Source organism: Geotrypetes seraphini, chromosome 2 (assembly GCF_902459505.1).
Source record: "Geotrypetes seraphini chromosome 2, aGeoSer1.1, whole genome shotgun sequence".
Classification (NCBI taxonomy): Eukaryota; Metazoa; Chordata; class Amphibia; order Gymnophiona; family Dermophiidae; genus Geotrypetes; species Geotrypetes seraphini.
This window is the reverse complement of record NC_047085.1, coordinates 217255079-217281354: the sequence shown is the minus strand read 5'-3', so window position 1 is coordinate 217281354 and position 26276 is coordinate 217255079. Positions and strand designations below refer to the sequence as shown.

The 26276-nt window shown below is 41.8% G+C and overlaps 1 protein-coding gene across 1 annotated transcript in view; it reads left to right on the top strand.

The window, feature by feature from the left end:
* Nucleotides 1-26276, top strand: part of CDH9 (cadherin 9) — a 249558-nt gene that overhangs the window by 187534 nt on the left and 35748 nt on the right. The window contains 1 exon segment of the mRNA XM_033933251.1: nucleotides 15451-15572. Coding sequence (XP_033789142.1) covers nucleotides 15451-15572 — 122 coding nt within the window.

The window sequence follows — 26276 nt, the reverse complement described above, 5'->3', positions numbered from 1 at the left end:
CGATCCAGCAGGAGGACATTTCACATTAAAAAAGCCAGCGCACACGAGCCAGCCAGATCGGGCCGGCGTGGGAGCCCTGCTCCGCCCCCCCCGATCCAGCAGGAGGACATTTCACATTAAAAAAGCCAGCGCACACGAGCCAGCCAGATCGGGCCGGCGTGGGAGCCCTGCTCCGCCCCCCCCGATCCAGCAGGAGGACATTTCACATTAAAAAAGCCAGCGCACACGAGCCAGCCAGATCGGGCCGGCGTGGGAGCCCTGCTCCGCCCCCCCCGATCCAGCAGGAGGACATTTCACATTAAAAAAGCCAGCGCACACGAGCCAGCCAGATCGGGCCGGCGTGGGAGCCCTGCTCCGCCCCCCCCCGATCCAGCAGGAGGACATTTCACATTAAAAAAGCCAGCGCACACGAGCCAGCCAGATCGGGCCGGCGTGGGAGCCCTGCTCCGCCCCCCCCGATCCAGCAGGAGGACATTTCACATTAAAAAAGCCAGCGCACACGAGCCAGCCAGATCGGGCCGGCGTGGGAGCCCTGCTCCGCCCCCCCCGATCCAGCAGGAGGACATTTCACATTAAAAAAGCCAGCGCACACGAGCCAGCCAGATCGGGCCGGCGTGGGAGCCCTGCTCCGCCCCCCCCGATCCAGCAGGAGGACTACACAATTAAAAACAACAGCGCCAACGGCGCGCCGCCGTTCGGCGTGCCGACGAAGGCGCACGACAAAGGCGCATGCGCCTTAGTGGGCGCCTTCGTGGAGCACCTGAGAGGAGCAACGGAGAGAAGCACCAACAGACCTTAGAGACGTGAATACCTACACCTCGGAGACCACTCCACCAGACCTCTTGCCTACCTCCACCATAAGGTAAGGAGCGAAAGATCCCCCGCTCCTCCCACTCCAGCCAGAACTCTAAGAACGAACCACTCCCTCTACCTAACAACCCGAACACTCCAAACCAGACATCAAACATGAAGCCCTCCCGAAATACACACAAAATAGCAGCCATCCTGATAATTCTCCTCATTTCTAGCTGGAATACAACAGCTAACAACCTACCCACCACAACATCAACCGCAAGCACAACCAACTTCCAAATCCCCAACAGAAGAACACCCACTCCAAGTTACCCAAACCAACACACCAACAATCAACAACCCATCACTGTTATCCGGAGAAGAAGATCAACACCCCCGAAAACAAAACCTCAAACAACTACCACAACACTCATATACCCGGAAACAACTTACATTCCACAGACCAACACGACCTCCCTTACATGTGCCTATGTCAATATCAGATCTCTAGGACCCAAAACAGAAAACATAAAAAACTGGATAACAACAGAAAAACTTGACTGCTTATTCCTCACTGAAACCTGGCTAACCTCAGACACAGACCCTAGAATAAAAGAAGTATGCCCGCCGGGATACAAAATAACAGTAACCTGCAGAGAGAAAAAAAGAGGAGGAGGTCTAGCAATAATATTCAAGAACACCATAACTCTAAACATACTCGAGAAAGTATCCACTCCACAATTGGATTTCCTAGCGTGCCAACTCACAAACACAACACTAAAAAACTCTCTAAACTGCCTGCTCTGCTACATAACACCAGGAAACTGGACCACAGTGAAGCCCGAATTTGAAAACTTCATCTATCAAAACTCACTAACAGCTGACTACAACCTCATACTAGGAGACCTAAACCTACACCTAGAAGATCAAACCTCCACACCAGCAAACAACTGTCTATCCTTCCTCAATGCATTATCCTTCAAGATCCTAAACCCACAAACCACTCATGAAAAAGGTCATCAACTGGACATTGCAGCATTCATGACTCACCAACCAACCAATCAAGAAATCCAAACTCCTAACGGAACATGGTCCCCATCACTATGGTCAGACCACTACATCTTTAACTTCAACATCAAATGGACCAAAACCAAACACACACCTCAAACAAAAAAAACCACATATACCTCACGCAAACATATCGACCCAACCATCTTCTGGTCAAAGGTAGACGAAACCATCCAAGACTGCGACCCAAAAAATTTCATCTCCCACTGGAAAAATGTATCCGCCAACATACTTGATAATCTGGCACCCCTACATACCAAAACCAGAATCAGAAGGAAATCAGACCAATGGTTTGATAATGAATTACTCCAACTCAAAAGACAGTGTAGAAGATTAGAAAGAAAATGGAGAAAAAAGAATCAAGAACAAACAAAAACCGACTGGAAAAAAATCAACAAACAATACAAAAATCTACTAAAAGACAAGAGGAAAAGTTACTATACCAAGCTCATAGGCACAGAAACACAAGATTCCAAAAAAATCTTCCAAATACTAAAAGAATTAACAGACACCAAACCATACACTACCACCACCAACACACCTCCACCATCACCCACCATCTTAGCAGAACATTTCAAGAATAAAATCACCAACACCAGAGCCACACTCATACTCAACCCATCCAACCAAAATCCAATCACAATCCACCCCACAGGAAAAGAAGCAATCGCAGCAGACAGAACTTGGTCTCAATTCCCAAACATAAAATGGCCAGAATTTAACAAATTATACAAAAAATACAGCCATGCCTCCTGTGACCTCAACCATTGCCCCCCATATCTCCTTACCACCTCTAGTATAAAGTTCCGCACCATAATTCTACAATGGATCCAATTCACGCTCACAGAGGGCACATTCCCGGACAACCTCAGCGAAATTGTCATCACCCCAATCCAAAAAGACCCAAAGGCACCACAAAACCTCCCTTCCAACTATAGACCTATAGCCTCAATTCCGCTATATGTCAAAATAACAGAAGGCCTAGTAGCCAAACTCCTCACCAATTACATAGAGGACCACAACCTACTACACCCCATGCAATCAGGATTCAGAACAAATTTCAGCACAGAGACATTACTAGGCTCCCTCATGGATACCGTCAGACAACAACTTAGTATAGGGAAAAAAATGCTACTCATACAACTGGACCTATCGGCAGCATTCGACCTAGTAGACCACAACATCCTTCTACAGATACTAGATGCAATAGGCATCTCAGACAAAGTATACTCCTGGTTCAAAGGATTCCTAAAACTCAGAACCTACAGTGTAAAATCAAACAAAGAAAAATCAGAATCCTGGTCAAACCCATGCGGTGTACCACAAGGATCTCCACTGTCCCCCACCCTCTTCAATCTATACACTGCCTCTCTAGGAACCCATCTGGATAATCTAGGCATAACATCCTATAGCTATGCAGATGACATCACCATCCTCATCCCATACGATCATTCCAAACATACCATGACAGAGGAACTTCACCACACACTGGAAGCAGTCACAACCTGGATGGAAAATCACAAACTTAAACTCAACCAAGACAAAACCAAATTCATCCTCCTAGAAAACGACAGGATCCAAACCACAACCATCCTAGACATAAACGCAACCAAATATCCCATCCAAACAACCATAAAACTACTAGGCATGACCATAGACAGATGCTGCACAATGCAGCCACAAATAAACAAAACAACTCAAAAATCATTCGCAATCATGAGAAACCTGAGACAAGTCCGAAAATTCTTTGAATGCACACAATTCCTACTTATAGTACAATCACTAGTACTAGGAATACTGGACTACTGTAACATTCTCTTCCTCCCATGTCCGGCGACTACGATAAGACAACTCCAAACAATCCAAAATACAGCCTTAAGACTCGTCTATTCATTGAAAAAACACGACCACATCACTGAAGCCTACATCAACTCACACTGGCTCCCAATCCAAGAAAGAATCCAATTTAAATTTTACTGCATATTATTTAAAACACTACACGGAGACAGCCCATCATACCTGAATAATCGCCTCATCCAAGCAACCAGCACCAGACACAGAAAAACGCACTCCCCATTCATACCCCCCCCATCCAAAGAAGTGAAAAGAACAAAACAACATGACGGCCTCCTAGCCACACAAGCTGCAAGACTGGATAACCAAATCTCCAACCTTCTGATGACCACCCCAGACTATAAGACGTTCAGAAAAGAAATAAAAACCACACTTTTCAAGAAATTCCTAAAACAGAAATAACAACACAACCACTAAAAGCCCTCAAGATCTTCATATTACCTCTCTAGCTATGCTCTACAATTCATATAATTCTGTCATTCTGTAACGCTGTAATTCTTTATTCATTGTAATTCTGTCCTTAAACTAACCTTTTGTAATCCGCCTTGAACCGCAAGGTAATGGCGGAATAGAAATCCCTGATGTAATGTAATGTAATGTAATATAATTTATTTATTTATAGTAGTTATATGTCACTTGTAGCCTAAGTGGTTTATATTCAGGTGCTCAAGCATTTTTCCCTATCTGTCATGGTAGGATCACACTCTATCTAATGTACCTGGGCAATGGGGGATTGAATGACTTCCCTAGGGTCACAAGGAGCAGCATGAGATGTGCAGGTTTGGATGGGAATGAACTGGGGATACAAGTTCTGATGTCACATACTTATCTCAAAAATGCCTACTAGCCATTTAACATATTATCTTGCAGGTGAAAGGTGAATTGAGTGGCATAGTGTTGTTCCCTTACTGAATAGTCTAAGAATTTAGCTTTTCTAAAAATGCTGCATATGTATCATGATTTGCATGCATTAATCTGATTGCTAAGTTATTGTGGGTAATATTTTTTTTTGAGACCTTTGTGCTTTGATTCTGTTAATCTGATATATAAACATGTAAATTCATGAAACTCTTCTAACATCTATATAACCTTCTCAGAAAAAAATTATGCATGCATTATGGGGTAAACTCTGTAGAACAGGTGCTAACGTATATATGCCTGTGTGCATGCCAAACATTCTACAATATTCTACATTAAGCAATATTCTACATAGAAAAAAAGCAGATCTCAAACCGGCTGTTCCAACCAGGAAGCTTTATTAAAACTAAATACCTGATGTGCTCCACATTTCGTTATAATCCCCACCCCCCTTTAACAAAATCGTAGAGTGGTTTTTAGGGCTGGCCGTGGCAGTTACAGCTCCAACGCTCATAGGACTTACCGTATTTTCACACATATAACACGTGCGTTATACGTGTTTTTACAAACCGTGCATAACCTTGCGCGGTATACGCGTGAGCGCATTGTACAAAAATTGTTTTACATAGTTCCCCCCCCCGACGTCCGATTCACCCCCCCCGCCGCAAGACCGCTTGCACCCCCACCCCGAAGGACCGCTCACACACACCCGCACTCCTACCCCGAAGGACCGCACGCACGCGCTCCCATCCGCACCCGCATCCCCACCCTGAAGGACCACTCGCATGCACTCCCACCCGTACCCGCACCCCCACCCTGAAGGACCGCTCGCACGCACTCCCGCCCTCTTGCCCCAGCCAACCGCAGCACCCCCGACACGATCGTGGCAAGAGGGAGCTCAAGCCCTCTTGCACCCCCGACACGATCAGGGCAAGAGGGAGCTCAAGCCCTCTTGCCCCCCCCCACCCGACACGATCGGGGCAAAAGGGAGCCCAAGCCCTCTTGCCCCGCCGACTCCCCAACTCCCCGACAATATCGGGCCAGGAGGGAGCCCAAACCCTCCTGGCCACGGCGACCCCCTACCCCCACCCCGCACTACATTACGGGCAGGAGGGATCCCAGGCCCTCCTGCCCTCGACGTAAACCCCCTCCCCCCAATGACCGCCCCCCCAAGAACCTCCGACCGCCCCCCCAGCCGACCCGCGACCCCCTTGGCCAACCCCCACGACACCCCCACCCCCCTTCCCCGTACCTTTGTGTAGTTGGCCGGACAGACGGGAGCCAAACCCGCCTGTCCGGCAGGCAGCCAACGACGGAATGAGGCCGGATTGGCCCATCCGTCCCAAAGCTCCGCCTACTGGTGGGGCCTAAGGCGCCTGGGCCAATCAGAATAGGCCCGGGAGCCTTAGGTCCCTCCTGGGGGCGGGGCCTTGGGCACATGGTCGGGTTGGGCCCATGTGCCTCAGGCCCCGCCCCCAGGAGGGACCTAAGGCTCCCGGGCCTATTCTGATTGGCCCAGGCACCTTAGGCCCCCCAGTAGGCGGAGCTTTGGGACAGATGGGCCAATCTGGCCTCATTCTGTCGTTGGCTGCCTGCCGGACAGGCGGGTTTGGCTCCCGTCTGTCCGGCCAACTACACAAAGGTACGGGGAAGGGGGGTGGGGGTGTCATGGGGGTCAGCCAGGGGGGTCGCGGGTCGGCTGGGGGGCGGTCGGAGGTTCTTGGGGGGAGGAGGGTTTGCGTCGAGGGCAGGAGGGCCTGGGATCCCTCCTGCCCATAATGTAGTGCGGTGTGGGGGTAGGGGGTCACCGTGGCCAGGAGGGTTTGGGCTCCCTCCTGGCCCGATATTGTCGGGGAGTTGGAGAGTCGGCAGGGCAAGAGGGCTTGTGCTCCCTTTTGCCCCGATCGTGTCTGGGGGGCAAGAGGGCTTGAGCTCCCTCTTGCCCCGATCGTGTCGGGGGTGCCGCGGTTGGCTGGGGCAAGAGGTCTTGAGCTCCCTCTTGCCCCGATCGTGTCGGGGAGTCGGCTTGACGTTAGAGAAAGGGCGAACCGCTGGAAGAGGAAGCAGCGCAGGGCTCACGGAAGGGCCGGGACCGCCAAGAGAAAGCAGCAGGACACCGGTAGGAGCTTCTACATGATGGGGGGGGGTCGGGAGGCTGTGGGGGTGTGAGCGGTCCTTCAGGGTGGGGGTGCGGGTGCGGGTGGGAGTGCGTGCGAGCGGTCCTTCATGGTGGGGGTGCGAGCGGTCCTGCGTTGGGGTGAATCGGACGTCGGGGGGGGCATCAGGTTTTCAGGGTGGGGACAGGACTTCAGGGGGGATAGGAGAGTCGGGGCGGGCGAAAGGAGAGTCGGGGTGGCTAGAGGAGAGTCGGGGTGGGCGAAAGGAGAGTCGGGCGGCGACGGGAGAGTCGGGCAGCATGCGCGGTATACGGGTGTGCGCGGTATACGGGTGTGCGCGGTATATAAAAATTTCTGTACATAAATTTGTGTTTTCCGCACGCTATACCCGTGTGCGTGTTTTACACGGGTGCGCGTTATCTACGTGAAAATACGGTATATCAGCATTGGAGCTTTTACCGCCATGGCTGTGCTAAAACCCACTCTATGGTTTTGTAAAAGGGGGGAGGGAGTTTCTAAAGTACTTTGTGTGTCTAAGTGCTTTGAAAATGGGCCCCCAGCTATACTTCTAAAGGCCCTAGTGGACTTGCTAAAACACAGCCGTATCGTTTTTCTACTTATAGATACACAAACACTTGGCAAATCAAAGCTTTATTTTACATACACCATCACTATTTGTAGTTGTGTGTAATATTGTGCACATTTTATTGTTCAAATGATTAAATTTCATTTTACACATAAGATTATTTGTGTATATCCATTTGGTGTTTCCCTCACAACTCGTTTTTCTTGGAAACCTAAATTTGAGTGTCAATTACTAAATCTGGCCTATAGTTTGTATTAAGTATTGATTCTATAGGTAGGTGTGTATATACAGGTGTGTATATAGGTAGGTGTGTATATACAGAGAGAGAAAGTGTGTGACTGACTGTGGGTGGAGCATGGGAAGGACTCACAATGATGTGTATTACTATGGTCCCTTTACAAAGCCGCAGTAGTGATGCTGCTGTGATAAATACACCAAAACCCATTGGAATTGATTGGGTTTTGGTGCATTTATCGCAGCAGCATCACTATTTCAACTTTGTAAAAGAGGATCCCAAAATTGTATTTACATGTGTAATTCTGGCTTTTAGACATGAATACTTACTCCAGTGTTTTGGCTAGTATAGGCGCGCTTGTACCTAAATTATAGGCATACATTTCACATGTTATTCTAGTATTATATAAAAGAAAAGTAGGCCACATAGGCATACTGTTATAGATGCCACGACATCTAGTTTTCTCAAACTTTCATTAATTTTATAACTGACAGCCTGCAATATGCAGCAAGTGTATAAGGTACACTTATAGTCTAATTCTATATATGGCATTCAAAATAATGCACAGAAATTTGGGCATGTGTGCAATTTAATTGAAGAATGCATGCATTATCACTGATAACTGGGCACTAATATTCAGTTATCAGCACTAATTAGCATTAATTAAGATTCATCCACATATTTTTAGGCACAGAGATACATTTAAGCACAGATCCAAAAAGGGGGGGTCATGGTGATAGGAGGGGTATGGTTAAATTGGGGGTGTTTCTGGTATAAATGTGTGCATTTAAGTAGGATGATCAATGTGCCAGTAACATAAGTAGGATGATTGATTATCCTTAGACAAGCAGGCAGCATATTCTCACATGTGGGTGACATCATCCATGGAGCCCGGTATGGACAGTGAAAAGTGTAGTATCACTTTAAGCTTTTGCAAGCTTTTAGACTGCCCACATATTGGCAGTCTTTCCTTCCATGTCAAAGCCTTCTAGTAGATTCATGTGGTACACTTGGTGAAAAAGGATCATTTCAATCACTGATCCACATAATTGGTGTGTTCAGTATCCTCGCCCTGACTACTGTGTAGACACTTGTCAGCGCTGCTCTCAACTTCAAAAGAGGTCACTGAAGGCTAGATAGCTTTGATTTGGAAAAATATTTGCAACAACATCAGGAACATTGAGGATGTCTGTAACCTTCAGTGCTGACATGTAAGTTCCATCTTCAGCATTGAAGCCAACACCGACATCAACATCTCACTCGATTTCTACATCATTGCCACTACAAACATTGGAAGATACCAGTAAAAAGGTTAACAAGCATAAGCTACTACTACTAGTACTATTTCTTATCACTTATATAGCGCTGAAAGGTGTACGCAATGCTGTACATTTTGACATTTATAGATGGTCCCTGTTCAGAAGAGCTTAGAATCTAACTTGGACAGACAAGACATAACATAGAGGGTAGGGGATGCAGGCCCCAAGCCAAGAGGAGTTAGGAGTTGAAAGCACTGTCAAACAAGTGGGCTTTTAAACGGGCCTTGAACACTGTCAGAGATAGAGCCCACCCTAGGGATTCGGGCAGTTTGTTCCAAGCATATGGTGCAGCAAGGCAAAAGGGATTGGAGTCTGGAGTTGGCAGTTGAGAAGGACACTGATAAGAGGGACTTACCAGCTAAGTGGAGCTCACAGGGGGGATCATAGGGGAGATAAGTGAAGAGAGATAGTGAAAGGCATCCACACAATCGACACATTCAAAACATTGACACATGGGAACAAGGTTGCTCTCTTTTCTGGTAGTGTCTCCTAAAAGGTATGCTTCTTCAAGAGGTCACCAACACCTCAACACCCAGTACCAACTGCATCATCTGTACCACAGTACTGATATCTTCCCTCCAAGATCAAATGAGGGAGATACTATAAAGGGGGTTTGCTGACATGTTACAGTCTCAAGCAGTTCAAAACACTGCAATGACACAACTGGTACCAGCCCAGCCCATTTATCACTCAACAAAGACATTGAGAGCCAGGTCTCACACTCTCTACCAATGTCAGTTGAAGTCGAGGAGAGAGACATCATGGAGACATTGAAGCTCTTCTCTAGATCTCCATCATATCAATGTCATAGAGCATCTCAGAGTACTTCTTGATGCTCTCCTCTGCGTCATAATCAGTGCTCTTCTCCGTCTCAACAGAAATCTTGATGCTCTCCTCATTGATTATGTCGATATTATTCATCATCAACATATGACATTGAGGAATATGACTATGATTTGTCACACTATTCCTCCTCTGAGTATCCAGAGCTCTCAGCCAACGAATCATATGGAATTTCATCAGATCCATCTCATCCACCTCCTCACAGGAGATCACTACAAGAGAGCCTGCCCTTTACAAGATTTATTAGACAAATGAGTTAAACTCTCCCAATCAAGAGAAAGTCAGTCTGAACCAAGGTCAGAACTCTTTGATGCTTTAGACTGGGGGTGTCCAACCTTTTGGCTTCCCTGGGCCGCATTGACTGAAAAAATATTTTCTGGGGCCACACTAACGTGCAAACGCTGCAGCAAGACAGAGGAGGGAGCCGGCAAGATGGTAAACACCCGGGGGCAGCAGAGGAAAACACTGAATTGCCCTCGACTGGGGCTGCACAAAATACTTCACGGGGCCGCAGGTTGAACACCCCTGCTTTAGACTACAAGCAGATACTAATGGATTGTCTAAATCTTCCCTTTCACAACTTAATGAAATATAATATGGAGCCCATAATCAAAATTTAAACATGTCTAAAAACCTGACCAAGTCGGCACTTGGACAACCTAAAAGACAAGTCGTCCAAATGCCTATAATCAAGCCAGCTTTCTGGACATGTTGAGGGACTTTTAATACTTAATACTAATAGGAGTATATATGATAATATCTAATATACTCTTCTAAACATTTGTATCAATATGCCAGCATATTATTCCAATAAATAATCAATTCATAATTATTATTACAATTATTAATAAATTATGGTGAAAAGTGCTCAGTGTCCTTTGTCTCCTGCATGATCGGTGCTGCTAAGAGAACAAATTTGGGACCATCATATCACTTTTCAGTCCTATCAGTTTGTTATATTGAACTGTTTACTTCTTTTGTTAGATGTTACACTACTAGCCTTCTCAATGCAATAAAACATAAAAGCACTTATCTGACTATTTGAAGAAACTGGTCATCTACAAAGTGTAGTCATCTATGACTACAAAGTGGCCCATCAGGATATTTTTTTTCTTTTTTTCTACTCTGCTTCAAAGTGACTTGTGTTCAAAGTGACTTATGCTAATAAAGTACAATAGATTTGGCTGCTCCTCTACTTAGTCCTAAGTTTCACCCAAAAAGGGCTACTTCAGGAGGAGTTTATACTAAAAATAAACACAAAAGAAAAGGAAAATTAAAAATAAGAATGAAAATTTATTTTTAAAAACCACTTCCCCTAATCAAATCTATGAATCAACACTTAAACATGGACTAACCTCTTCCCACCTGTATTTAAAATTTATACAAGATGTATCCTATTTTAAATCTTTTACTTCACTTATAACTATTAAAAATGACTAAGCCCAACAAGAGGGAACCTGCAAGAAAATCCACAACACTGAGGACATAAAAAGATATTATTTAGTTGGAATACTCACTAAAGTCAAAGCAGACAGACCATATCAAATTCTGCGGGCAGTCGACCCACAAAGAAAAATGGAGTGCAACCGCCCAAGCATGCCAAGGCAGGATTTATTCTCTCTTTTTTTTTTTTTTTTATAAATTCTTTATTCATTTTCAAAATTACATTAAATGAATATATATGTTCAAACACATTAACAATAAATATATCATTTTACCATCTTTCATTTGTACAGTACATAAATTTTTATCCCTCCCCCTTCCCACCCCTCCCTACCATATATTCCATAATCTTATAAAAAAAACATATTAATAAAATATCCCTCACCCTACCCAAATTAATTGATATATAAAAGGGAAACATTTTCAACTAATCCTTACAAAATTTTGCTAATGGTTTCCAAACATCCTGAAATTTCTTGAAATACCCTCTTTGTACTGCAATAAATCTTTCCATTTTATAAATATAGCACAAAGAGTTCCACCTAAAAATGTAATTTAGTCTCTTCCAATCCTTCCAATTATATGTAATTTGCTGAATGGCAACCCCAGTCATTATAAGTAACAATTTATTGTTGTTCGCAGAAATCTGACTTTTTGCTCTCATTTCCATACCAAAAATCACAGTATCATAGGATAATGCCACTGGGTTATCTAATAAATTATTAATTTGGTCCCAAATTGATTTCCAAAAATTCATAATATATGGGCAATGAAACAATAAATGATCTAAAGTTCCTACTTCTAGATGGCAGTGCCAACATCTATTAGACAAAGAACTATCCAATTTTTGCAATCTAACAGGGGTCAACAACGCTCTATGCAACAGAAAAAACCAAGTTTGTCTCATAGATGCTGACACCGTACATCTCATCCTCCAGGACCAAATTCGTGGCCATTTATTTATTCTCTTAGCGGCACCAATTGTGCAGGAGACAAAGGACACTGAGCACTTTTCACCATAATTTATTAATAATTTTACTGATAAGTTTGAATTGATTATTTATTGGAATAATATGCTGGTATATTGATACGAGGGACTTTTAATGCCTCTGATTGTCACTGTGCATCTAGAGCTCAAGGGGCATATTTGGAGGAGTGGTTAGGATGGGATGGGGGCAGGGACTTAGACTTAATGGGGCCAACCTAGACTTAGTAGGCCTGCAGGGATTATCAAAGGTTTTACTAGACATTCTCGACGAAACTTAAATGGTGCTGAGTTAATGTAAAAACAGGTATAAGTGCCAAAAAGTGACCAGATAGCCACTGCAGAGACAAAGTAAAGACCCACACACACTTCCCCAGTATTCACTGACCCCCTTCCCCCCCTCCCCCAAAGATCAAAATAAAAAAGTCTCCAGAACATTAGCACCTGGTATAGGAAAGCCTAGTAGAGCTGCACACAGATGTCTTAAATAGCCTGGGGTTGGGCTAGCGAACCATAGAGAAGAGGACTCAGGCCTATAAGCCACTCTAACAACTATATTTATGGTGGAACATGTGCACCCAAAAACAACCCCCAAACCCCAGCTCTACTGCCATATAGGTGCCACCTGCAGCCATAAGGGCTATTGGGGATGTAGACAGGTGGGAATGGTGGATTGTGGAGGTGTTTTGCGGGGTTTGTTATAACCTATAAGGTAGTCCTGGTGAAATGTTTATGTAGTACCTTTTTGTGAACTTCACAGCTGTAAGGTGCCCCATTGCTCTGTTGCCATGTCTGGGTGGCCAGTCCATTACAAGATTGGCTCCTCCCACATCCAAATGGTCTTGTTCTGGACATTTGGAACTTGGACAAAATTTTGGTCAAAAATGTGATATAAAGATAAACATCCTGGCAGTCTGGACAAACAATAGCCTGGACGTCCAGATAGATGATTAAAAAAATAAATAAATAAAAATTCTAGATGTATTTTTTGAAAATGGGCAATTTCCCATTGCCAACTTTGAGCATCTAGCACCATCTGCCCAAATCAGACTTAGATGTATGTTTTGATTGCCTCTCCACATTTAAAAATTGGGAAGCACCACTTCTAGTTCCTGTGGCTCCAAGGAAACTAGATTATTTGTACAGAGTTCAATCTTGTCTAGGATTTGACAACCCACAATGCCAACATTAATCACTACTTGTAGAATCTACACTGAAGAAGACTAGCAGTTCCAGAATCTATTCTAGCATACCTCCTAGCAAAGAAGGAAGAACATTGGATAAATTTGGCTGTTTACTTTTTCAAATTTCAATGCCTAGTCAGTGAACTACAAGTGCTTGTCTCAGATCCAACATATCCAACATTCTACCATGATAGGGTAGTTCTCTGCACACATCCATGCCAAATTTCTTTCTAAGGTCACCCTGGTGAAACTACACTCCACACATTAGACTGTATGTGTGCTCTTGATTACTGCTTGGATAGAACCAAACCTTATAGGACTTCTACTCAATTGTTCCTCTCATTTGATCAAAACAGATTTGGACTCCCTGTCACCAAGAGAACTACATGGCTTTCAGACAGTATTATCTTTTGCTATGCTTGGGCTGGGAAGACACTAGAAGGTCATGTCACACCACATAAAGTTAGGGCTATGGCAAATTTAGTAGCTTATCTATGCTACACTCCTATTGAAGATGTCTGTAAAGCAGCCACTTGGGCCTCAGCTCATACCTTCACGTCCCACTACTGTCTGGAGAATTATTCCAGACGAGATAGTTGATTCAGCCAAGCAGTTCTACAAAATTTATTCTCAACTTAAAAGGCAACTACCCTTCAACTCTTTTGCTTCCACCTTGGGAGTCTCACATATGAGAATATGCAGTACTGCTTCTTTGTCCTAAGATAAAGCACAATTACTTAACTGTAATGGGTGTTATCGGAGGACAACAGGTGGATATTCTCACAACCCTCCCACCTCCCCTTATGGCTTTTTTGCAGAACTGATAGTCCCATGAGCCAATGTTGGGTGGGAAGTCACTGATGCATGTGCGGTACAGGCAGTTTTGAGACTTGCAAAAAGTTTAAAGAGACAGTATACTTTTGTACTGTCCATAAGGGTTCAGTGGATGATGTGAGAATATCTGCCTGCTGTCCTTGAATAACACCCCTTACAAGTAAGTAACTCACGCTTTTTATGCACTTGTGTGTAGAACTGCCTTTTAAATTATCACCATGTCTTTGACTCATTTTCTTATTTGTCTCCATTCATCCATCTCCTTTACTTTCTTTATGCTACTTTCCCTTCATTTTTTTTCTGAAGCTCTTATCAGCACACTTTGTCTGTGTTTCTCCTTCCATATGCATTCCTGCTATTTCTCCTGTGGTAGAGTGGAATTAACAGGATTTTCTTGCGAGATCAGCTTTGATATTTCAAACCCTACTTTAACAGCAGCACTATTACTATCAGAATCAGGAATTCCTGCACACTGGTAAGAAGTGACAGCAGTAACACTCAGGGATTCAGGTCTGAGGTAGGGGTAAAATTGACATAATGACTTTCAAACAGGTTTCCATAAATCTCCTCATGTTTAACAGTAATGGGAAGTCGAAGTCAAGAGGCTCTATTTCTGATGACGCCATGTTGCTTACTAAATTGCATTTAATTTTATACATTTCTGACTAAGCAGTCAATTAGTTAATTGTGATTCATGTTTCTATAAAATCTAACCAAAGAAACTCATGTGCAGTCATGAATCATTGTTCATTATCTGGAAAAGACCCAATTGAAACCCTTGGTATAACAGAGGTAGCCTAAAAAAAGTAAAATACTTACTCCCCTCTTTTACAAAGGTGCGCTAAGATTTTTAGCACGCGCTAAACACGTGCTAAGACTAACGCTTGCATGGGCACATTAGCGGTTAGCGCACGCATTGTTTCAGCACGCTTAGCGCGCCTTTGTAAAAGAGGGCCTTAATATACCAAAAATAGCCACATAGAGCAAATTATATTAAATTATTTGGTCTTTTTTTCACGTAAACCCCCCTCTGTAAACAAAAATTAACAAATTGAAAACATAAGCTAGGTTTATTTTGTACAGTATATGCTCTTACCTACACAGAAATTAATCTTTTGAAAGAACAGATTGTTTGTGCTGGCTTTTACAAAGCTGTGGCGGAGGTTTCTACTGCGGGCCAGCGAGGTAAATGTTCAGGAATTCTCTGAGTGTCGGAGCATTTACCTCACCGGCCTGCAACAGAAACCTCTACTGCGGCTTTATAAAAGGAACCCTTAAATATTTCACTTTGCCTTGCTATTGAATAATATAGTTAACCATTTTTCTTTTTAGGCAATCCAAAGCAAACCAGCTATGTTCCTGTGTTCATCAAGATTTTAGACATTAATGACCATGCTCCAGAGTTTGCTAAATACTATGATACTTTTGTGTGTGAAAATGCAAAAGCAGGACAGGTAAATGTATGCTCTGCCTACAGTTATAAAAAGTATGGTCCCAAATAGTCATTTAATTGTGTTTGTTGATTGTTGAGCAATAGGCTAATGTGCTAATGTTAAAAACATAGTTCAAGTACGTTAATCACATACAATCACAACAATCACATACAATCATACAATCACATACAATCATACAATCACATACAATCACACAATCACAACAAGCAATATCAATGACATGCAATGAAACAAAGTATGTAAAGTAATTTATATAATAATAATAACAATTTATATACCGCAGGACCGTGAAGTTCTATGCGGTTTACAATGATTAAAGATGTTACAGATTGAGTGGAATAAACAAAGTACTGACTTAGTGATTAACAGTTCTAGAGATCGTTTGTTGAGGACTAAGATTAGAAACATAGAAACATAGAAAATGGCGGCAGAAAAGGGCTATAGCCCACCAAGTCTGCCCATTCCAAGTAACCGCCCCCCTGAATTCACTGAAGATTGTGTAGGTTGGTTTCCTAAGTATTTCAGGAACAGATACTTTATACTTCCCAATGTACAGTTCATTTTCTTGAGTGCTAACATGGTTGAGAATGAGGGAATGAGATGGATTACTTAATTATGGACCTCATTGCTAATTAGTGGGGATCTGTTATGTAAACTTACAGAAGTTACAGCACTAACCTTAACAATGCCTGCTGACATGAAATTGCCTGGCTAAACGATAGTAACAACACTTCTGATGTGCGAACTGACATTTGCAATGTTTAAGCACACTTCAGAAAAGGCTGAACTGTTTATGTTTTTTCCGAAGATTCCTATGATTAGTAGCATTAAGTAAACAAAGCATGAAATGACAAAAAACACTGTTAGCATTGTTCATGTCAGTTCAAAGAAAGAAAAAAAAAAAATGAATAGTGTGGTTCCTTTTTGCTTGTATTTTCTCCCTATTTCCTAAATATTTCATAAAATAAAAAAATAATATATTTCACTTCACATTATCCAAAGATGCACTGTACGTTTTGCTTTAAATTATATAAACTCACAGACCTTATAGTACCAACCTTAACAATGCTGTTAACATGACAGATAGTAACAACACTCTGGGAGTCCTGCTGGCTCAGCTGATTGGGGATTCCTGTGTTGCGATTAGCTGATGGCAAGTGGCGTATACTGTTGGATTGGGAAATTAGGCCAGCATTTTGCAGGCCTACATTTCAGGCATCTGTTTCCTGTCTACAGAGATGCATAGGGATACTTAAGCCCACTCAAGCCAACTTCCAGGTGAAACCACGACCACACCCCACCTTGGGCTTGATTAAGTGTCCTTACACATCTCTGTAGAAGTGCTACACGAGCCTAAAATGTAGGCATCCATCCTCACACATATTTATTTTTTTTTTTTAGAAATGCATGTCCAAATTGGCCGGGGAGAAGGTGGTAAGACATCTATTTAGAGAATCAGCCCCTCTATGGCCAAAGATGTTCTTTTACATTACCCACAGTCATGAATTCTGTCTTCGCTACCAACACAAGGCCAACACAGGTGTATCCATTTACTAATCTTACTCGTAAATCCATTCAATTCAGAAGTTAATCTTTCACCCCATTCTATAATCTGAAAATGAAACTGAACATCATCTGCATACATATGAAAAAAATACCTCAATCTCTTCTAAAAATTTACCCAAGGGGGCAAAATAGATGTTAAACAACATCACTGACAATGAAGATCTTTGAAGCACCCTCCTTTTAACATGCCCTTCAAGTGAAATTATTCCTCTTCCATTTTCCTCCCTAAAAGGTATGTTCTAAACCAGGGGTGTCCAACCTGCGGCCCCGTGAAGTATTTTGTGTGGCCCCGGTTGAGGGCGGCGCAGTATTTTCCTCTGCTGCTCCCCCGTGTTTACTGTCTTGCCGGCTCCCTCCTCTGTCTTGCTGCAGCGTTTGCACATTTGTGCGGCCCCAGAAACATTTTTTTGGGGCCAATTCGGCCCAGGGAAGCAAAAAGGCTGGACACCCCTGTTCTAAACCATTTCAAACCAAAAATAAATCTTTACTAAATAGATTTGGGAAGTGGCCCACAACAATTTGACAAATGGAGAAACTGGAATACGAGGATCGACTTATGAGACTGAGATTGTTCTCCCTTGAGAAGAGAAGACTGTGGGGGGATATGATCGAGACCTTCAAAATACTGAAAGGAATAGACAAAATAGAGCAGAAAAAGCGATTTACATTGTCCAATTTGACACGGATGAGAGGACACGGAATGAAGCTAAGGGGGGACAAGTTCAGGACTAATATCAGGAAGTTCTGCTTCACGCAATGAGTGGTGGACACCTGGAATGCTCTCCCCGACGAGATTATTGCGGAATCGACCGTCCTAGGATTTAAAAGCAAACTAGAAGCAAATCTCCTTATGAGGGGCATAGAAGGATATGGGTGACAACAAATTATGCCTGGTGTACACCTGGGCCTCCGCGTGTGCGGATCGCCGGACTTGATGGACCATAGGTCTGATCCAGAGATGGCACTTCTTATGTTCTTAAATAAAAATATAATTGTGAAAATACAATGGGAAGTGAAGTCAGTTACAAGGTCTCCGCCAATCAGAGAAAATGAGTTCCCAATGGCATTTCAGGTGGCAAATTAGATTCAACAAATGTCACTGGACCACCTTTTACATCGTTTAACACAATACCCTTAAATTAATATATTAAACACCCCCCCCCCCCCCCTTTTACAAAACCGTAGCATGGTTTTTATTGCTGGCCTCGGTATTAACAGTTCCGACGCTAATAGAATTCCTATGCACATCAAAGCTGTTGCTGCCATAGCCAGTGCTAAAAACTGCGCTAGTTTTGTAAAAGGGAGATAAGTAAACTGTGCTCTAATCAATGCATTATTGTATAGCCATTTTCCAAACACTATAAACTAATTAATCTAAGTGTAGCCATAAATATAAGATAAATATTCAGAAGAAAAATTGAATGAATCTTCAAATTTATCAATGCCGAGAGCAAAACAATAAGAGATGTTTTGTTAAAATCAAGAACAAAAAACTTTTCTCTGAATTATGTGAGCCAAACTCTTCATCTGACAAAACACTTTGTTTCAGTCCTTTCTCAGGGACAGAATGAAGAACACTCACATTTGTACTTTGGCATAAGATAAGCAATCACTTGCTCATTTCACGGCTCTCCTGCCTCGACAACAGAATCAACAGTGTGCTTGCTATTTAATGATTGTTCTCCTGCTTGAGCATAAAAACAGCAGGGAACTGCTTTTGGCCAATGATTTGTAATTGCTATTGTTAATTACATATGTCTTTTCCACTCCTTCCACAGCTTCAAAATGTGGCCTTATCATCATCCTAGATTTCCTGACAACCCCACTAACATACACCCAATAAATATCTCTATACAGAGCATTTGGTATAGAATGGTACAGAGGGGAAAAAGAGAGCCATAAAGTTTTCTATCCCAAGAATTTGGTAGGAACCCAATGACCACCCAAGCAAGTGCGATTTTTGCATGGTGGACCCTTCTAAACATTGAACTGGCAAGCATGCATCTGCAGTTACATAACCAGACATTCCTTCATCCATCACCCTGGTGCCACATTGCCCAGAGATCCCCTTACCCACTCTCCAAAGAGAGAGAGCAGCTGTCTTCAGAAGAGCGGGGGAGATGTAGATTCAGTTTACAATATCATTGGTGCAGCTGATGAGAGAAACCCATACCATCCAAACCATAAAGACCTAAACAGCTATCTAAACCAAATAAGACCTCAACGACTTGATGAGAGATCTTGGTTTAACCAAATCCAGTGCCAAACGTTTGACATCTAGTTTCAAGCAGTGGAACTTGGATGAAAGTGAGTAAGTGACAGATCAGAAGAAGTGTCACCAAGCTTTTTCCAACTTCTTTACCAGTCAAGATGGGCACTGCTTCTGCCAGTCTGTGACCATTCTGTTTGAGGCAATTGGAATCACCTCTACCTGAAAGAGTAGCAGACAGTTCATCCAGTAGCATCAAAGCCATGCTGCTCCATAATAGAAACAATTTCAAATTCAAGTTCAATTTATTTAATATACCGCAAATATTAAACCAAGGGTAAATCTAAGCAGTTTACAATAAAAGTTTAAAATAAGTAAATATAAAAATTAAAAAAGGTAGGAAACATAAAATACAATTAAACAATCAAACCAACAAGGAGAGAAGAGGAAAGAATGGAGTCAGTAGGTTACAACAAACAAAAAAGGTTGGAGAAAGTGAAGGAATGAACAATACGGTAAGGGAAAAAACTACAGCAGTTTGTTCTGCCCACATTAGTTAAGATAAAGCCAAAGACGTAACTTTAGAGAAAGGTTACCAAGAAGATTAAGAACAGAATGCCAAGGAGAAGTAATATGCCTATAGTTGTGTCTTGAAATTCACAAATGATTTTTCTGTACAGAGATAAAGAGGTAGAGAATTCCAGAGAGTGGGAGCCATAACAGAAAATGAAGAATTCCTATAAAAATTGAGGAAGAGTTAGCAGAATGAGCAGAACTACTAATAACTGTTGTTGTGAAGATCGTAAAGTTCAATGTGACAAGTATGGATCCAGAAAACTATATGGAAAAGAAGGAACTCAATAGAATCTTATGAGCAAGAATATTATATTTAAAAGGAATGTGATATGACACCGGTAAGATGTGTTCTGATTTTAAAAGTAGTGTGATGTGATCAAACTTAGAACAGCGAAGAAGTAATCTTACAGCAATGTTCTGAACTAATTGTAAACAATGTAATTGATATTTCAGAAGGCCAATGAGAATGGAGTTACAATAGTCATTTGCTCAAAACAAGGGAATGTATAAGAATACGGAGTGAATTTTGTTAAAGAAATGAACAAATTGAATTTGCCGGAGAGCATAGAAAGATGAATAAACCAATCTAGAAACATGATAATAAAAACTTAGGGTATTATCTATTGTTACACCTAAGATTTTGGTTTTGGATGAGAATTCTAAGCGGACTCCTTTCATGGAAAAATATAGTGGGCATTCTGGTAATGTTTTTTTAGGAGAAAAGCAACACTGCTGTCTTTTGAGAATTATCTGTCACTTCTACTGGCTCATTCAGTGCACCTCAAAGATGATTACAACAGCATCAAGACATTACTAGGCGCCTTGAAGTATGATGAGTATTGCTGTGAGGTCATCGGAGACTTTAAAATAGTAGCCATTCCTAATGGGTCTCTAAGGCAGTTTTACCAAGTTTCCACCCTATCTCTGCCTTTGGAGCTATAGGACACAAAGGCGCACTACCAAACGTGAGACTGGCCACAGCGGACCAAGTTCTCTGTGGGGAAAAACAATGCCAAATGGGAACCACTGGTGGACCCCCAAAATGTGCTGATGCCAACACTGCACATCAAATTGGGCCTAATGAAACAATTTGACAGAGCTCTAGATAGTTGGCAGCCTTCAAGGACCTTCAAGACATCTTCCCTAATCTGTGTGAGACAAAATTCAAAGCTCGTGTTTTCATAAGACCACAGATAAGGAAGATCTTGGAGTGCAAGGAATTTCCTAAGAAGTTAACTAGGAAGGAGAAAATGGCTTGAAACAGTTTTGTCGCAGTGGTTCTGGGCTTCTTGGGCATTCACAAGGTTGATAAAATGGAGTTGGTTGAAAATCTGGTGAAGAATTACAGTAAAGTGGGCTTTAGGATGGTTATAAAGTCTATGTCCTTGATGCTCATCTTGAGACATTCAAGGAGAATATGGGAGCATACTCAGAAGAGCAAGATGAGCGTTTTCACTAGAATGAACTGGACTTCGAATGCCACTACCAAGAACAATATAATGGGAGACATCTGGTGGCTGATTTGTGAAAGTAACTTACAATATAACTGCAAATCTCAAAAAACTACTCACTTCTAAATCTTCTGTGGTCATCTTTGTATAACTTCAATATAAATATGTTAATTGTGATTCATATGTTATTTTTTTTATAACTTCATAAGAATGAAAAAATGAAAATTTGTGGTTGATTCTACAAATGGCATCCCAATTGTAGGCAGCTATAGACATCTTACCACCGTCTCACCAGCCAATCGGAATGCTTGTAAAAAAAAAAAAAAAATCCAAACGGTGAAGCATGCCTACAATATAGGTGTCTGACTCGTGCCTATGAAGGTGTTTAGGCACACCTACCAATGCCCAAGGTTGGTTTGAGCACGGTTTCCTCTGGAAGTAGCCTTATGCATCTTTGTAGGTGCACAGGGATCTCAAAGTCCCTCCTCGAGGGCCGCAATCCAGTCGGGTTTTCAGGATTTCCCCAATGAATATGCATTGAAAGCAGTGCATGCACATAAATCTCAAGCATATTCATTGGGAAAATCCTGAAAACCCGACTGGATTGTGGCCCTCAAAGAGGGACTTTGAGATCCCTGTAGGTGCGAGTCAGATTCCTTAAATGTAGGCCTGTGAAATTCTGGCCTACATTTAAGGCCTCTGTTATATTAAAAAAAAAAGATGCAATTCTTTAAAGGATGCTGATGCATGACTGAAATGCGATAGGCGGCCGCTTCTTAGGTGGTAGCTGAGATTGGCATCCTTTAGAGAATCAGGCCCTTGGTGTTTCCACATTTTAAATACATAAATTGCAGAATTTGACTATCCTAGTCACAAATGCAAAGTTTTATGAAAATTACAGACATTTTCTATACTTTTTAAGCATGAGCAATTAGGAAATTAAATTTACTGCCCAGGAATAAAAATAATGTTATACAGAACTATCAGCACTGATTAGGCTAGTTAATCAATTAAGTTGTACATGCATACCAATGTGCACACAAAATCAGGCACTATATACAGAAATTGGGAGATGCTGCCTAAAATATAGGTCTTGGTAAGTGTTCACGTTAATATTTTTAATTGTTGTGCACTAATGACAAAATTTGTGCATGGCCATTAATTCAAAAAACAGGAAAATTGGCCATTTCCAGCTGTGGTAAAAATGAACTTAGCACATAGGATGAACCTGCATAATGGTGTACTGAGGCCACTTTTTACCTCAGCTTAATAAAAAAAACTCCTAAAAACTTCTTATATAAAAATCTGCCTTATTTTCCATCACCTCAAAGTCCAAGTCTTTTTAACCTTCCTTCATAGAACTTGAAGGCAAATTTTGAAGATCTAAAAAAGTTCATATTGGATAGTGACAACATTTATTTCAAATATTTCCAAAGCAACAGTCTACAATTTATTCAAGATTTGATATATTGTAAATTCCAGTGAGTGGGTTAATGTGATTTACAATAACATCCCCTCCACTTTTTTTATCAAGCCATATTAGGTTTTTTTTTAATTGTAGACTGCTGCAGTAAAAGCTCTGATGCTCATAGAATTCCTATGAGCTTTTACCACAGCGTTATGCAAAAAAGAAAATCAAACCCTTACACAACTTGATAAAAGCTTGGAAAAGAAGTCTATGGAAAAGATTCACAAAACATTTTCACAAAGAACAATAAATCAGCTGAGTGCAAATACAGGCAGACCAACTATTCAGATGGGCACTCTGGTGCAACCTCAAAACCCTTATGGGAAAAATAGGTTTTAAAGCTGTCTTGAACTTTGCAAATTAATGTTACCTGTGGATATCTGGGTGGGAGATTATTCCAGATCTGTGGGCCAGAACAGGTGGACTGTCAGGTGATAAGTGAATTTAAAGGGAATTAAAAAACCACAGCTTCTTAGATTTATACTAATTTTCTACGATAGAGTCTCAAAGGTATGATGCAAGTATAAACTTTTTCCCTTAAATGGTGCAATTTTAAGAAAGTCACCACACATAGGCTGTTCTGTGTACTGGAATTCCCTTTTCAGATTTGTAGGTCTTTCTGTAATGAAAGCCTTATTCAAATGTGTTCTGCTTCTGTTGTTCACTTCAGCAGCTATTTTTAAACTGCAGTTTCTCTGTACAATCAATGTTATTGACAGTAGCAATTTTTAGATATTGCATTCTGAAAACAGAAATAAAAATATGGCACAGTACCAATTAGCTCACATCAAGAAGAGGCTTGGATGTTAAACAAAAGTAAATTAAATAAAAAAAACTGGAGACAAAAATATAGAAAAATACCCCATCTTGGTGTCATTCTGCTAAGCTACCTTAACTAGCTAAGTGGGATTTTCAGTAAAGTAGTTTAGTAGAAAGGTCTCCAAATTAGGTGTACACAATATCCTATCCCTTAATGCAAGAAGGCTCAACAGAAACAGTTCTGTCATGATCCATCAAAACTCACTCAAGCTGCATAGAATTCCTAAATATTAGGGCTGCACATTTACCCTCCCCCTACAGTTTTTAGCGCCGCCCATGGTGGTAACAGCTCCAACACTCATAGAATTCCTATGAGCGTTGGAGCTGTTACCACCACAGCCGGCACTAAAAAACACGCTACAATTTTGTAAAAGGGGGGGTTTAACGTGTTAAATGTTACATTAACACTGGAACCCCTTAACTCAGCCCTGCCACTGCTGCTGCCACCACTGGCTAACTGGCTCCAGAATCTCTCATTGTTTCTTGAGTCCCAGTTACATGAGAACACAAAGTATGCATCACTTCCTGTTGCTGTGTAGTTGGGACTCCAGAGAAAGCAAGAGACTATGGAGCTGGCTAGCCAGCTAGCAGTGCTCTGCCTTAATCATTGGTATTGCTGAACTTGTAGGAAAGGTTTCATTGGAGGGAGGAAGGGAAGGAAGGAACTGAAGAAAGATATTGAACTGCGGTGGGAGGGAGAAAGAGGAGAAGGAAAGAGATACAGTACCTCGGAGACGAAGGGTGGGTGGATGGGTGGGAAGGAGGAGAAAGATACCAGATTATGGGTGGGGGTGGGGGGAGGAGGGAAGGAGGAAAGAGATACTGGGCAGCAGGAATGGGTGGGAGAAGGAGAAGACAGATACCAAACTGCAGGAGAGGGAGATAATTCAGGAGCACAGGAAAATTTGCTAAAGAAGAAGAGGGAAAGAGACTGTGGACCTCTTGGGGGAAGGGGGGGTAGGAGGAGAAGGAGAGGGTTCAGGAGCATAGGAAAATTTGATGGGGAAAAGTGTGGATGATTGGTATGGGGGAGGGGTAATGTTTGAGAAGGTCAGATGCTGAAAATAGAAGATGGAAAAAACAAAAGAGGTGGTATCAGGGAAAGATATTGTGATCACAGAGTGGTGGGGAGAGGGAGGGAAGGGATAAGAGGATGCACATGGAAGGGAAGGGAAGTGAGGAGATTATGGTGCCCATGAATGGTGGGAGAGGAAAGAGAAGAGACATATTTGGAAGGGAGGAAGAAAAATGGAAGAAAAGTTGATTGTGAAAGATGGATATAGAGCAGGAAGTAAAGAGAAGAAAAAAGAGTGACTAGACAGGAGGCCCTGGAAATAAAGTTCAGAGCACAGGGAAACAGAACCAGAGAAGCAGAATGAGATGATTAGAAAGATAAAATCACCAGACAACAAAGGTAAGATAAATGATTTTATTTTTTTAGTTTAATAAAGGAGAGGAGAGGGGAGGTAGTAATGGGACTTGATATAATGCCTTTCTATTGGACAATCAAAATTGAAATGTGTCAGTTTTGAGAATATATATCTACAATCTATATATTGTACTATACAGAGGGAAAAGTGGGGATGCTTTCTGCAATTAATTGTTCGATTTAAAATTTTAATTGATGTACAGCTCTAGTAAATGCATATTCTCTATCAGCACATCTATCTGAGCATCTGCAGGGAGATTCTGGGAAAAATGTAGCCCCAAGAGAAACTGTTCAGGGTTTTAAAAGCAAAAAAAAAAAAAAAAAAAGCACTTTCCTGTGTAGTTGAGTGATACTTAAAGTTGGCTGAGGTGGTGCAACTGGTTTGCTGCTATCCCTGAGACATTCAGAAAAATATTAATCTTAGCCCCGTAGAAAACAGCATCCTTGTTTTGTGAAAAATATTTTAAAACCACAATTTTCTCTTTTTCAGATATAAAGTTCACACACAGAACTTTTTGTGTTCATTTTAATGTCTCTGGTGAATCCTCCACCAAGCTTGTAAGATCTGAAATATCCTCAAGCATTAATACATCTGTCTTTTCCCCAACCCATCAGAGAGCTGCTTCATAGTACTCGTTTAATAACAGTTTGATGTTAAAAGTTCTTCAGCATTCTCAAAAAAGAATATTGCTTTAAGATAATTCTAAGGAGAATTTATGCAATCTAGTATAAGAAAAAATTAAATGTAATTCAAATTGTAATTTGAAATGTATAAACAGATATGGGCAGCCAGAAAACTGTTCTTTCATTTTAATGTTTGTTTGGTAATATATGTCACCAATACTGTGCACTCTTCTTAATGAGTGTGCCTTATTTGCGGATGGCATTCATCAAAATTGACAGACCATCCTATTTATTTATTTATTGTACTTATAATCCACATAAGACCTAAGTAGTTTTCAATATTAAAACATACACAATAAATATACTCATAAACACAAACAACAAGACAATAACAGGAAATTTCTATACAGGGCGCCTAAAGTTAGGCGCCTTTTAGACACCTAACTTAGGCCCTCTTTTACTAAGCCACAGTAGAAGAATTCTATAAGCATCAGAGCATTTAGCACTTTTGGCCATGATAGAAACCTCTACCATGGCTTAGTAAAAGGGGGGAGAGGGGTGT